Source organism: Girardinichthys multiradiatus, chromosome 5 (assembly GCF_021462225.1).
Source record: "Girardinichthys multiradiatus isolate DD_20200921_A chromosome 5, DD_fGirMul_XY1, whole genome shotgun sequence".
NCBI lineage: Eukaryota > Metazoa > Chordata > Actinopteri > Cyprinodontiformes > Goodeidae > Girardinichthys > Girardinichthys multiradiatus.
In genome coordinates this window covers 45,939,069-45,953,674 of record NC_061798.1, presented here as the reverse complement: position 1 = coordinate 45,953,674, position 14,606 = coordinate 45,939,069, and the positions used below count along the sequence as shown (strand labels likewise).

The 14,606-nt window shown below is 39.4% G+C and overlaps 1 protein-coding gene and 1 long non-coding RNA gene across 2 annotated transcripts; one reads left to right on the top strand and one right to left on the bottom strand.

Annotated features, from left to right (window-relative positions):
• Positions 1 to 1,288: 1,288 nt before the first annotated feature.
• LOC124867841 lies at positions 1,289 to 13,335 on the bottom strand. The gene is made up of 3 exons (XR_007038157.1): positions 13,268 to 13,335; positions 1,807 to 1,851; positions 1,289 to 1,432 (listed from the first exon to the last, which is right to left on the bottom strand). It is a non-coding gene; the product is annotated as an uncharacterized LOC124867841 (long non-coding RNA).
• pou4f2 (POU class 4 homeobox 2) lies at positions 7,508 to 11,038 on the top strand. Its single transcript, XM_047364482.1, has 2 exons — positions 7,508 to 8,352; positions 8,675 to 11,038. The coding sequence occupies exons 1-2, from the start codon at positions 8,137 to 8,139 to the stop codon at positions 9,602 to 9,604; spliced, it is 1,146 nt and encodes a 381-aa protein (XP_047220438.1). The 5' UTR covers positions 7,508 to 8,136; the 3' UTR covers positions 9,605 to 11,038.
• Positions 13,336 to 14,606: the final 1,271 nt, after the last annotated feature.

The window sequence follows — 14,606 nt, the reverse complement described above, 5'->3', positions numbered from 1 at the left end:
CACGGTGTGTGACATTTAGTAAATCTAGAAGGCTTTTAGCTTTTGTTGTATGCATTTAAACAACACATTAAAGGCAGAATGTTCCTCTTGGAGCCCTTCACATTTCCCAGGTAAAGCAGATGAATAAATAAAGCTCCACTGTTGGCTGAAACACCCCCTTCTTTGGTTGATTTACAGTTGCCTTTAGTCAGATCCTGATCTCTTTGTAGACCCTCATGCAGCAAGCATTGGCCTTCTGCTCCAGCATGTAAAAAGCTCTATGAGATTCAAAAAGAGGAGTGGGAAAGCTGAGAATAAAGGCATCTCCTCCACAAGCAGCCAGGAGACTTAATCCACTTCACACTTCTTTCCCTCTCATTCCGGCTTCATGTGAGCTCAACTTGTGTCTTGAAGGTAGATACCTTGTTGGAGCCACAAAGGAGCGGTTCTGTAATAAAAACAGCTGTCTCTGGTGGTTTTTGTGTAATTGGGATTGTTAACGTCGAGAGTTCTCCTGAGGGAGGCTGAGAAAAGTATGTCTTTGTGTAAAGCACATAGACACCTCTGTAGCAGCAGTCCTCAATTTGATGCAAGTATGAGAGTAAGTGAGGAAAGAAAGCAAACAAGTCACCTGAGTTATATCAAGACTCATTCTGTTTTAATTTGCTTTTACTATAATGTTTTGATTTCATGCAATTTTAAACCAAAAGATCTTATATCAAAACATTACTGTATATCTTATCAAAGACAAATCTGTCTCATGAAACATTGCCCACCTGCTATTAATTGACTTTGTTTTACATAATAAATACACTGAAGTGCTGGGCAAGTCTGTGTGCTGGGGTAATTGTAACAAAGACCTTCTACATTGAGCACTGTGTATTTTCAATCGCTTTGTCTAAAGAAAATATCCTACGTTTTCAAGACAGCACCCGCTAAAATTCATAGAGGTTTGTGAAAAACACCGTTTCAGCATGACAAAAAAATAAAATAAAAAATTGTGTGGTTATTCAGGTACTGAGCTCATGTTTGATCCACTGAATCTAGTCTTAGATTATGTGAACTGTCTTACTGTCCTAAAATCAGCACATGTTTTAAAAAAGCATAACCATCTTCTATCTAATGCTAAAGCTGCTTAGTGGGGTAGGTTGTAAATCAATTATAACTAAACCTCTTTACTGTAAGACATTATTATGTATGATAAACCAGAGATTTCCATCCCTTCTCCTCAATGCTCACTGTTCTGCATGTTTTAGCTGTTTTCCTGCTGCTGCATACCTGACTTAAATAAATAGGTGATTAACAGGCATCTGCACTACTTTGTGCCATGCTGAGGAGGTACTGCAACCATTGAGTCAGTTGTGCTGTATCAGGAACAGATCTATATGGAGGACACTGAGGATCGGGTTGAGGATCACTGTAGTAAACCAATCCTGAGAACTCTTTTCAGCGCCTGAAAGCCCAAACAGCAAAAAGCACATAATAAGGTGAATATGAAATACATCATAAGAAAAAAAATCTAAAAAACTAAGATCAGAGACTAAATTACAAAAAATCAATAAAAACATGGTAAATAAATTCATATAAATATAAATGTCTGAAAGGTAAATGTATAGATGAAAAATTAATAATTGAAATGTGATCACACTCATCATTAATGAAAAGCAGTGGATCAATAGATGTGTCTTGCTACTACCCTCCTATGTATTAACAATGAATAATAAATAGTTAAATGGGGCAATTTAATATAGAGCTTCAAACAGTGTCTATCTGTAGCTTATAAATAGATGTGTATTAAATATATTATATTCAGAGCTTACAACTTACCTCGTTGGGGTGAGTTGTATTATTTCACTGCTACTTTCAACGATGCTGTGAAAAAAACAGCAGTTTGCTGAAAGATGTTGTGATTGCTTGTTTGTAGTAAACACAATGAAGATGTTTAAATAAATTTTAAAAAATGATTGCTCTGCTCTAAATTTTTTGAAGTTATTAAAAAACAAAACAAAAAGAAATTGTACAAATTTTATGAGATAGGTTCCACATAACAGGTTCCACATAATTGTAATTTGTTAATTCAGAGCAAAAAAAGATGAGTTACTCTTACTGTATGATGTTATGTTTACTAGAATAAAACAATTTAACCCAATAAACACCTTTTTTATGTATTAACTTGAAATGAGCTGTATAATAAAGTGGACAACTGTCCTGGTTCACTTTTTTGAGTTGTGTTTTGTTCTGTTATTATGAGCCCCGGATATGAAGGTGAATTCTTTAAGCTAAAATCTAACACTGTCTATACTTAAGACTCTTATTCTAAAGTGTAACAGGAAGCAACTCTTGTTGTCCTGCTGTATTGATGGAGACAACTAACAAAAACATCATGGGGCTTAGACATATTTGGTGGCATAAAAAAATGAAATCTCTAAAACTCGCCGAAATTGTTAATCTGGTGGCATTTTGGCTATACTCATTAAAAAAAAGAAACAGTGACAGAATAACAAACGATTTACAGATATGTAAGCACTGGCTAACTGTTAGCCACTGCATTGGCTTCATAGCAACACTAACGGGCTGCATGACACTTTCAATGAGCCTGGATTGAACTTGAAACTGGATCAGCTCTTGTTTAAAACCTCAAATATGTGATCTGATTTAACCTGACCTGGATAATTTTGCAGTGAACAGAAATTCTTTAAAAAAACAGTTTGAGATTTCTGAAACCTTTTTTCTATTTGTAAAAACATGAAAAGGCGAGCACATTCATTGCCGTTTTTGACAATGGGACCAGCTGAGAATTAGACAAGAAGAATCATGGAACAAAACACATGGCCACTGACATACAGGAGGGAAAATTCAAGAACATTTGCAGGGATGGAAAATATAACAATTATGACTAGAAAATGTCTTATTTTTGATTTTCGTAATTTCTATATTTGGATCTGTTTTCTTTCTTTTCTTCTTGATTTTTAAGATGGATTTTTTTCGTTTTACCCCAAAATGTTGGTAATAATTATATTCCCTCTCCTTCTTGTGAACCCAGTATCTATCCTGTTTTGTGAAGTTTAAGCCAGACCAAAAGGCAGACAGTAATAATGATCAAAACACGATCAGTTTTGATATGAACAAAGAACAAAAACTTAAAACAAGGCTTGAAGAGAGCAGAACAAGAACCAGGAAGGATGCAACAGAAGGATTCGGCATTGAACTGCGCAAACCAGGGAGCTTAAATGTAGAGGAGATGTGATCAATGGCATGGGGACGAGGTGAGATTAATCAGGGGAATGTTAACAGCTGCGAGAGAAGGGTGGGCAGGGGTGTTGAGGGAAGGAGACTAATTAAACACAGGTAACACACAGGGGGTTCAAATTAGACACAAGATCTACAATTAAAAAAGGCAAAAAGCCTGAACCTAACTTATATATCAAAATCCTCAAAGGAAAGAACAAGTTAGGAACGAAATACAAAGGATTGAAGTAATACAGAAAAACTGTAATGGCAATGATAAGGAACTGAAGAAAGCAAGACATTACTGATAATCAGTGAAAACACAAAAGAAAACCAAAACACAAACACATATGGATCATGATGGCATCATCCATCATTTCTGAGATTTCTGCCTTTTTTGGCTGTTTATCTACATGATTTATATATAAAAAAAAATACAAATTCAATAAACCAACACAAAATGGTTTAACTGCACAGGATGAGTATGTTTACAGGTAACAAATGGAAATTGATTGGAATAAAATGTAAATCTGTGGGCAGGAAATGGAAGTACAAATTGGTAAATTGCCCTGTAGCCTAATTTCTGTCCTTGATATGGAGCTCTCACTCCCAGCATCCGCCCCATTTACACAGTGCCAGCATCATACAACTCCTAGAATTCTCCTGACTTTTAGTTTTTGGCACCCAAGGCATTTCAGTCGCCCCCTTCTGGCCACTCAGTTGAATACTTTGTAGAATCACCCCTATTCATATACAGTCTTCTGCAATAATATTAATACTCCTTGAACTTCTCAATTTTTTTCACATTATAGTCGGTCGTGGCAGATGGCCGCTCACACTGAGCCTGGTTCTGCTGGAGGTTTCTTCCTGTTAAAAGGGAGTTTTTCCTCTCCACTGTCGCTACATGCATGCTCAGTATGAGGGATTGCTGCAAAGTCAACGCCAGTGACTGTCCACTGTCTCTACATGCTCATCCAGGAGGAGTGAATGCTGCAAGTCACTGACTGGATGCAATCTGCTGGGTTTCCTTAGATAGAAAAACTTTTTATCCAATTTGAATAAAAAGCTAACTCCGACTGCACTGTTCAATTGTTAGGATTAATTGGAATGTATGAACCTGACTGTTGTGAAGAGCCTTGAGACAACATGTGTTGTGAATTGACGCTATATAAATAAAACTGAATTGAACTGAATTGAATTGAACCATGAACTTCAATGTATTTTATGAGATTCTATGTGATAGACCAACACAAAGTAATGCATAAATGCTTCCTAGAAAGAAACAAACAAGAAAATAATTTATGTTTTTTTATTATAACCAAAAACCTGAAAAGTGTGGCATGCATGAATGGAGGTTTGTTTGAGATCATTAGTAAACAAACAGCACCATGAAGACCAAGAAACATAGCAGATCAGTCAGGGATGGGATGGTGGAGAATTTTAAAGCTGGGTGTGGTTATTAAACAATACCCTATGTTTTGGACATCTTTAAGGAACATTTCTCGATTCATCATCAAAAAATGAAAGATGTGTGACATCTGTTAACCTACCAAGAGATGGCCACCCACCTAAACCTAAGCAGCCAAGAGGTCCATGGCCATGAAGATCTACAGAGAGTTTATTGACATGACAATTACAGTACAAGCTGTTCACTTCACAAATCTGCATTTATGAAAGATTGGCAAGGGAAAAAAAGCCTGATTTGACACTTTAAATATGTTGAACACATGCTCTGGTCAGATGAGAACATGTAAGTTTTTAACCTACATGCCAGATAATATATATGGCAGAAAACTAACTCGCAGTGAACACTCCACCTCCTTATTGAAACAAGTCCGCATCATGCTGTGGATGTTTTTTTTTTTTTTTTCACCAGGGACAGGGAAGCTGGTCAGAGTTGATGGGAAAATGGATGAAGGCAAATACGGGACAATCCTGAAAGAAAACCTTTTAGAGGCTACAAATGGCTTGAGACTGAAGAGAAAGTTGCTCTTCTCACAGGACAACAACTCTAAACATGTAGCCAGAGCTACAGTTTAATGGTTTTGATTAAAGCATGTTTATGAGCATGAGCTACACGGCAAAGAAGAATGGGTAAACATCCCGAGGGGAGAAAATACAGATACTCCCCAAACTTTTCAGATTGAATGAGTACAAAATTTAAAAAAATAAAATAAATAAAAAAAAAAAACATGTATAATTTTCCTTCCACATCACAGTTAAGCACTGCTTTGTTCTTGACAATAACAAAATCCCCCAAAAATTAACTCCAATGGTCAAACCGTGATAAAATATGGAAAATTGCAAGGGTGTGAATACTTTTGCAAGGCACTTTTTCAATTATCCAAAAGGATTTCTGACTCTAGGTAAACAGTGTGGTATAATTGTGTGTTTGCCATGACAGATCCTTCAGAGGTAATCCTGTTAAACATTCAGTCATGATGTCCTCCCTCAAACGTGAGAAAGCTGTTGGCAAAGAACGTAAAAGCCTTTAGGTTGGGAAAGAAACGCGCTGAGGAAAGTATTGGAGAGTATGCTTCAAAGCCAATTGCTTTTGAGAAGTCGGGCCTTGATTTATTTGACTTAAGATATACTTTTTTGTGTGTTTCATTGTGAATGAAAATTTCATACACCGATTTAGAGGTGGTGAAATATAAATGATTCCTTTAAAGTTTCATCAAAAATCAGTCTTGTCGGTATATGTAAGCAGACGCTGATCCCTCCTTGATGTCTCCGGAGCCCTGATCTCCGTGTCTCCCCCCTCTCCTTACCCCGCTTCACCCCGATTTCTTAAGGTGGCTACAGCAGCGCCTGTTTGTCCCGCTGGGGGTAACTGCGTCTTGCTGCTGCTGGGGAGCTCTCTGGAACTGCTCTGGCAGCACCAACACTGCTGCTGTCACAGCTGTGGGGAAATCCAGAAAAGGGAAATATATATATATATATATATATATATATATATATATATAAACCTGTAAAAGGAAAACGCAGGCAGAAGCTCACAGAATATCCGCACATTCTCTCCCCCGCATAACTGCGCTGTACAAAAAGCGGATAAAATACTTTTGAGTTATGCTGAACGCAAGGACCCATACAAGGGCTGCAATATGCCTGTTACGCTTAATCATCCGTAAATTGATGGGGATGTTATAGAGGCAGTAATATACTGAAATATAACAGCATTGAAAGACAATTAAAAGGGGTTCTAATGTGCATTTTGACGAGAATTGAAACACCTCGAAAATGTATATTCTATCTGTCGCCGAATACATATGTTTCCCTTTAAAATAAAATTCAACAAAATAAAATAATAATTTTATTAAAATATTTTAATTTGAATGGGTTAAATGATAAATTAAAAAAGAAGCATCGACTTCTAGTCAGTCTTCTCACACTTTCCTTACACGTTCAAATTCTATCACCCTGCAGATCATGTTAAACAATTTAGACACTTCTTGTTAATTACACCGTGATTAAATATTGTAATTATGTTACCGATAATGTGGCCTTAATTAGCGTAGAGATAAGATAATAGCCTGCTATGACAAGAATATTAATTCGGAAGTAGCTGACTTTTATTATTATTATTTTAACCCACTTGGGTTTTAGTGCATCAGCTCACAAGCCAGTGGAAAAGGGAAATGTGCGGTTCTAGGCAGCAAAATAAGGTAAAAAAGTAATAAAGTAAAAAACTTTATTTTAATTGTTTCATAAAAAAATGATCGGGACTGAAAATCTAATAAAATTAAATACTAATATTTTGTATAAATTATTTTAAAGGTGTTGCTGCTTTTCAGTGTTTTTGGTGGTAAAGGGAATACAAATAATTAAATAAGGCAACAATATATATCTGACTTTACATTTGCAAGCCAAGTGCTAAAAAGTGAAACTATCTTTGGTGTTATTAGCAATACGTATTATTATTTGCTTTACTGTTTGCAAATATGTTCGAAATTCAGCGATTCAATATTTTCACAAACACAAAGAGGGAATAAAAAAAAAACTTCACAGTAGCTCATTAGAAGATGGCTGGTAACGAGGTACTGGTGATGAAGTAGAGTCATTGGAAATAAATGCCTTGTTGTAGACTGCCCATGCGCAGAGTCCCCAGCGGCGGCGGCGGTGTGGCTAATGAAGAATAATAAATCATGAAAGGGTTTTTCAGGTGCAGCTGCGAGAGGAGTGTGTGTATGTCTGAACGCGTGTGTGTGTGAGAGAGAGAGAGAGAGAGACACGAAGGGAAGAGGAGAGGGAGGGTGTTTGTGTGAGTGAGAGAGAAGCGGAGAGAGAGAAGCGGAGAGAGACTCAGTCTGCCCTTCGCCTCAGAGCGCAGCCAGTTTGGGTCCCCGCAGCATTCAACCGAGTCGAAGAGGTACAGTCATCAAGACTACTTCTCCCACTTAGGTTCATTTTCAAGACGGAAACTTTTTGACTAAAAGCAAAAAACAAAAGAGCAACGAAAACGGCAACTAACTTGAAGCATTTTGGGAATCCTAAAAGACGAAGAGAAACGTTTGGTTATTGTGTTTTTTCTGACATCTGTGAGGAGTTTTTGCCAAAAGAAAAAAAAAAAAAAAAAAAAACAAATTCAAGGCAGAAATATATTTGCATTATACAGGCTGGTGGAGATTGATGGAGAAACGCTGAGATTATTTTGAACATCGCGCCACAAATCCAAAAAGGAAGGGGGTCAGCTATATGGCTCTTTGGCGTCTGTGATTCCTCACCACAAACCAGACCAGACACCTCCACACCTGCTCCAGAAATAATAAATAAATGTGACTCGGTGTCGGACCGCCGTTTTTTTGCCTGAGCGTTTTACTCGACAGCGACTCGAGATTCCTGCGAAGCTATTGGACTTGAACTCCTAGCCGAGGAGGCGGAGTCTTAACTTATTAAAAGGAACTTTCGGAGGTTCGGGCTCCAGCAAATATGATGATGATGTCTCTGAACAGCAAGCAGGCTTTCACCATGGCCCACACCAGCCTGCCCGAGCCCAAGTACTCTCTGCACTCATCCTCGTCCTCCACTTTGACTTCCAACGCACCCTCGTCCTCCTGCTCGTCCTCCCGCCACAGCAGCAGCAGCACCATCATCAGCAGCAGCAGCTCGGAGGTGATGCGCAGAGCCTGTCTCCCAACCCCACCGGTACGTATTCTGCATAATCACTGCTTAAAGGCACATTTTGACAGCCCACTTTTTTTTTTTGCTTGATGTTTTTTTCATGTCTGCACAGCAAATCACCCAACACCTCTATATTTTTTTTCTTCCTCTTCTCAACTTATGTATTCAGCCGGCTTTGCCTTTCGTATTAATTTTTATGACCTGGGATGTTGCATGTGTCTTGTTTTGTGTGCTCCCCTTTTTTTAGGATTTCTTTTTTTTTCTCATTCTGGAAATGTTTTAAACCGAGGAGTGGAGGGAGAATTCCCTGCTGACAGTTATGTGTGCATTCTATTTGCAATTGCAGAGCAATATATTCGGAGGCTTGGATGAGAGTTTGTTGGCCCGGGCTGAAGCTCTAGCGGCGGTGGATATAGTCTCGCAGACCAAGAGCCACCACCACCCTCCACATCACAGTCCCTTCAAGCCGGACGCGACCTACCACACAATGAACACTCTCCCCTGCACCTCCTCTTCCTCATCGTCGTCGGTGCCTATTTCTCATCCGTCCGCTTTGGCTGGTCACCACCATCACCACCACCACCACCATCACCACCAGCCTCACCAGGCGCTCGAGGGGGACCTTCTGGACCACATCACCCCGGGACTCGCGTTGGGAGCCATGGCAGGGCCGGACGGCTCAGTGGTTTCCACGCCTGCGCACCCTGCCCACATGGCTGGCATGAACCACATGCACCAGGCGGCCATCAACATGGCTCATGCCCACGGGCTACCGCCGCATATGGGCATGAACGACGTGGACGCCGATCCCAGAGACTTGGAAGCGTTTGCGGAGAGGTTTAAGCAGAGAAGGATCAAACTCGGGGTCACCCAGGCGGACGTGGGGTCAGCTTTAGCCAGCCTCAAGATTCCCGGAGTGGGCTCCCTCAGCCAGAGCACCATCTGCCGCTTCGAGTCCCTCACCCTTTCCCACAACAACATGATCGCTTTAAAGCCCATCCTGCAAGCGTGGCTGGAGGAAGCCGAGAAATCACACAGGGAGAAACTTAACAAGCCCGAGTTGTTCAACGGCGCGGAGAAGAAGAGGAAGCGCACGTCAATAGCCGCGCCGGAGAAACGCTCGCTGGAGGCCTACTTCGCCATCCAGCCGCGTCCCTCCTCGGAGAAAATCGCAGCGATCGCTGAAAAGCTGGACCTGAAAAAGAACGTGGTGCGCGTCTGGTTCTGCAACCAGCGACAGAAACAGAAACGAATGAAGTACTCCGCATGCGTCTAAAAGAAGAAAAAAAAAAAAAAAAAAAAAAAACCACACACACAAAAAGACTTGGAACTAAATAAAGAAAATTTGTATCATATTTCCTAACTCACACTCTCTTTTTCAATCATCAGACTTTAAACCGCGACAAAAATCCTAAAAACGAACAATGAATGAAAAAAGAGAGAAACTCATATCATCACGACTGTCTCAGAGGAAGATGTGGAGTCAATAAGGCATCGTTTGACGGAGCAAGTAAGAACCACTGTTTCCACTTACTATGCCTCATATTTTTAATGCCAGCGCAGGGTTGCTTCAATTTATTTGTTTATAATTCATTTTAAACGCTGATTATGGTTTCCAAACGAAAGCAGCATTTTGTTTTCATTTCTAGACAAAACGAGGTTGTTTAAATTTCAAACACTTGGTTGGTGTTCCTATTTTAGGCTTCTAAGCTACATTTTCTTCCCTTCGAGTTTATGACAATGCAGTCTGACATTTATTCAGGTCCGTGGGGGGATTAAGTGGACAGTTGGTCCTGAAAGCTAATATTAGATTACTGCCAAATAACCGTCTGTAAATTAACATCTTACTTGTCAAACGCTTCATTTTGTGTCTAAATGTGTTATTCTTTCCACCTGTTTTGCGTTTAGCTATAAGCCAGGGATCTGTTTTTGAGATTCCTGGCGTTTGGACTCAGATAGGATTATTTTAAGGCCTCAGTGTGTGAATGATCAAAATAGTTTGAATAATTTGTGCATATTATTGTAATTCAAAAATAATATTTTTATTTTTTAATTTGCCGGCTATGTTTCGTTCACAATCCAGCGTGGGCCGGGAGTCTTATGAACTATTTATTGAGTGAGGTCATGTTTACTTCATTATATATTTATTGGGAATCCCCCCCTCCTCGTTTAGCTTGAGAAAAATCTAATTCTGACAGCAGCTCGGCTTATTGTTGTGGTTTAAAGGGAAGCGACTGTGGAGTTTACAAAAAAAAGAAAAAACTACAGTCTAAAATTTGACGATTTTTAACGCTTGAGATGGCACAATCGATATATATATGAGATTAAATTATCTTTTGAAATTATTATTTCATGTATGTCTTTCCTGCTTATTTGTATAAATATGCGCTCATCATGATGAAATCGTTGCTTGTTTAAAAAACACCTTGTTTTAATGTTTTTTTCTTTAAGAGAAAAAGAAACTGCTTCATGGAAGTATACGTGTACAATGTAAATATTTTCATTGGAATCAGTCGATGCACATAAATATATTCGTACAGGTTTCTGCTGTATTGCTGTTTAGCTGAGGTAACTTATTTCTGTAATGTTTGTTGCTTTTATGTTTTCCTGGTTAAATATTTCGACTTATTTATTTCATCCATGTAATTTTAATTTATTAATTATTGAACTGCAATATGTGTTTCATTAAAGAACAAATTTTAACATTTGATCCCACGTTTTTTTTTTTTGTTGTTTTTTTTTTTTTTGTGACTGCACGTGTGATGAGCTCTCCCAGACATATTAGTATTTTTTATTTATTCATCTGCTTATTTATTGATGAGGAGGAGGGAAATGCTTTAGCTGGGGGGATATGCAGCTTTTAGGGTTATCTTGGCTAATTTTAAAGCAAATATTGCACATTTGTTAAAAAGTCAGACCCAAAAGTGTCCAGATTGGATTGGAAGACAAAACATAAGCATGTCCAATCCCTGTTTTTCTCTCATTATCTTGGTAACAGAGTCCCAACTGAATACCATGCAGCCTAAATGTAAAATATAATTAGAAATGTCTCCTTTTCTGCCTTTTCACCATCCTCCTCCGGGCCTCCTTACAGGAGCCACTTTCTCCCGGCTGCATCAGTGTTAAAGAGACACGTGGCTCCTGCGGTGACGTGCTGCCAGCCATGCAGCTTATGCGGCTCACTGTTGCCTTTACCTGTGAGCAAATGCTAATATTCTATTAGAGCCTAATCAGGGGGTCTGTGGAGAGCTGGATAGGTCCCTGGAGCACAGACTTGCCAGATGTCAGCCCGCCAGAAAAACAGCTCGCCTGCCAAAGGGCCCGTCTCCATTTGAATGCACACGCAAACACCATGCCTCTACCGCGCTCAGGCTTTGAAGCAAAACCTTTGGTTCGAAGTTATGCTTATATATGAAGAGGAGGAGGGGAGGACAGAAAAACAGAGATATTTTGAATGTCATGTCCATATCAGAGCCGCTGGTATAGGACTTTAGGGCGCACTGAGATGGCGCTGAGCAAGCGTTTCAGCACCATGGGCATCTCCATAAAAAGAAGCAAGGGCCAAATATTAGCATCATTAATCATTTTACTCCGAATTCTTTTAGGCTCTTAAAATAATTTGACATTTCATTCAGAAAATCAAACATAAATTCATAAATTGTATCCTTCGAAAATCAAAACATTTGTAAATGAATTACATTAACTTTACATGCAATATCACAATGTGAACTGAATTCTTTAAAAGCAGGTGTTATCGCCATCTTATGCAAACAAACCCTGAACTTTCCAATGGCGCCTCGAACCGGAGGCCAATGGGGGGCAATTAGCACCCTTTGAATTTTTTTTTTTATTCCCTTCTTTACGTATGTTAGACTGTTCAGAAACTTTAAATGTTAACTCTTAATCATCTATGCCCTTTCTCAGTTAATAAAGTTAGTTCTAAAATAAGAAATCAAAGTAGACCTGTTCAGTCTGGCGCTGAGCAGTTGTTTTAGCACCATGGACAGATCCACGAGAGGACCGAAGAGTCAATTAGCATCTTAGATCTCAATCAGTCACCAGATTTTATATACACATAGAAAACTTCTGTCATTTACATTTTGATGCAAATTTTGAATGGTATATATATTTGTTTTAACAGTGTAATAGCAGACATTTAAAAAGAAACACGAATTTGTTACCATAGCATTGTTTTCCCATGCAATATCGCAATGCGCACCTAATCTTTGCAAAGAAGCTACCATCCAGTAGTGCAGGGGGATGGGGGCTGGTAAGGTGTGGTTGGGGGTAGCTAGCTACAGGTTCTGGAGATCTTCCACTTTTTGCTAAATGCTAGCTTCATGAATGTAGCTACTTTGTGGTAAAAAATGCTGACTGAAAGACAGAATTAAAATACTAAATATCAATGCAACATTTATTGCCTGGTCTACATTGTGGTAATCCTTATCAGTTACCAATAAGGCATGATCCCTGAATTATGGAAATTGATTCAGTGGCATGTGTAGATTTTGTTTTTTCCTGAAGCGGTCGCCATTTTGAAAAGCCTGTAAAACGGTCTAAATCACACTCTTGACATAGGCCTTTAGACAGTTTTACAAGAGGTTGCTAGCATCATAAGGCATCTTTATTTAGGCAAAAAAAAAAAAAATATATATATATATATATTAGCAGTGCCCCGAATTCGGTTCTGCCCTTTGAAAATTTTCTGGAGGCACCCCTGACAGTCAGTTCAGTTGAGTTGAATTCAATTCAACTGTTTTCAATTCAATTGGTTTCAATTGGTATGGCAGCAATTCACGGCTCTGGTCATTTCAAGACACTTTACATGACAGACAGGCCCAAGTCACGCATTCAGACTTGTATAATAAAATCAATCTATACAGTTTAGTAATAGAGATATATTGAAAGATTATAATATACTTTGCGGGCAAATACATACTATAATGCCAGTTGATAACTCTTCAGGATTCTCACGCCTTATTGAAATCACTCCCATCTGAAATTCACAACGTCTCCATAACAACCAGCCACACGCCAAACATGCTCCACCGCCATCCTCGTGACAAATTAAGAAGAATCAAAACGAGCCCTTATTAATGAGACGGCAGTGATGGTTCATCAATTCAAAGATGCTCCTGGTGAGCGCTTCTAATTTCCCCCCCTGAACGAGCCACTCACTTAATGCGCTAATAAGAGCGAATTATTAAATTACACATCGACTTATGAAAAGCAGATAATTATGAAGAGCCAGTTAAGTAGTCATTAGCTATCCCTGTTAATTACCGCTGGTCAGGGGAGGGCTTGCAGAGGGAGGGTCTCATCGGGAATTGAAATTAACTTTATTCAAGCGAGCCTGTGCTCTGCTGGTTGACATGCCGGAGCTCTGACAGAGAGATAAGCAGATTCCCAACCAGGCTGCTTGGCTTCGCTTTCACATGTTTGGACTAAAATCGATTCAGATTACATTTACTTATTTATTTTTAAAGCGGATCAATGTGACCCCAGCACCAAAAATAGAAAACATTATGATGATTTTTGATCTGTAGGCACTTAATAAACACATAAACTATGGTATCAGATAATGCGGCATGGACTCCATACAGTGAAAAATTCACACAGAAACATACAGTATTGAAAGCTTTCTACAAAACTAGAAGGGGCAGCTCTGTTTCCTTTTGTCATAATTACGCCCTCTGTTTTATTTTTTCTCCCCCTCCCTCCTCCTCAACATTTCCCTCTTTCCCAGGGATGCTGATGAAAATTTAATGAAGCCAGGGACTGTCGGAGCTCCGCCCGGGGACCTGAGAGTAGAATATTTTAACTGTACATTTACGCCAAGTGTCTGCCTTCAAAGACGCGGCTGCTGCTCTCGAATTAGATGAACTGTGAGCCATAAACTGTGCGCGTTGCACACTGCAGGCCCTGCAAACCCCGCATCTTTATCATGTGCTGTAGCTGGCTGCTTTACACCACCACGACGCTGCGCACAGACCCGTCAGATGGCTGCTCGAATGGGAAGTGGCAATCGCCATTTGATATTGTCGCCAATCGGTTGTTGTTGATACAATATTAATCAGCCATCAATAGTCATTAGTTTGTTAAGTGTTTTCCAGAATCTAATCGATGGAGGCTGGAAGGAGGCTGCTGGGATACTTTCTGAACTGAAGGTGGCATACACAGGGCGGGAAACCCACCGTTCTTTCTGCCAATCAAACAGCTCTATACTCATAATGTAATCACGCATGCAAGCACGCAACAGCCACAGGCAAACTGATAAA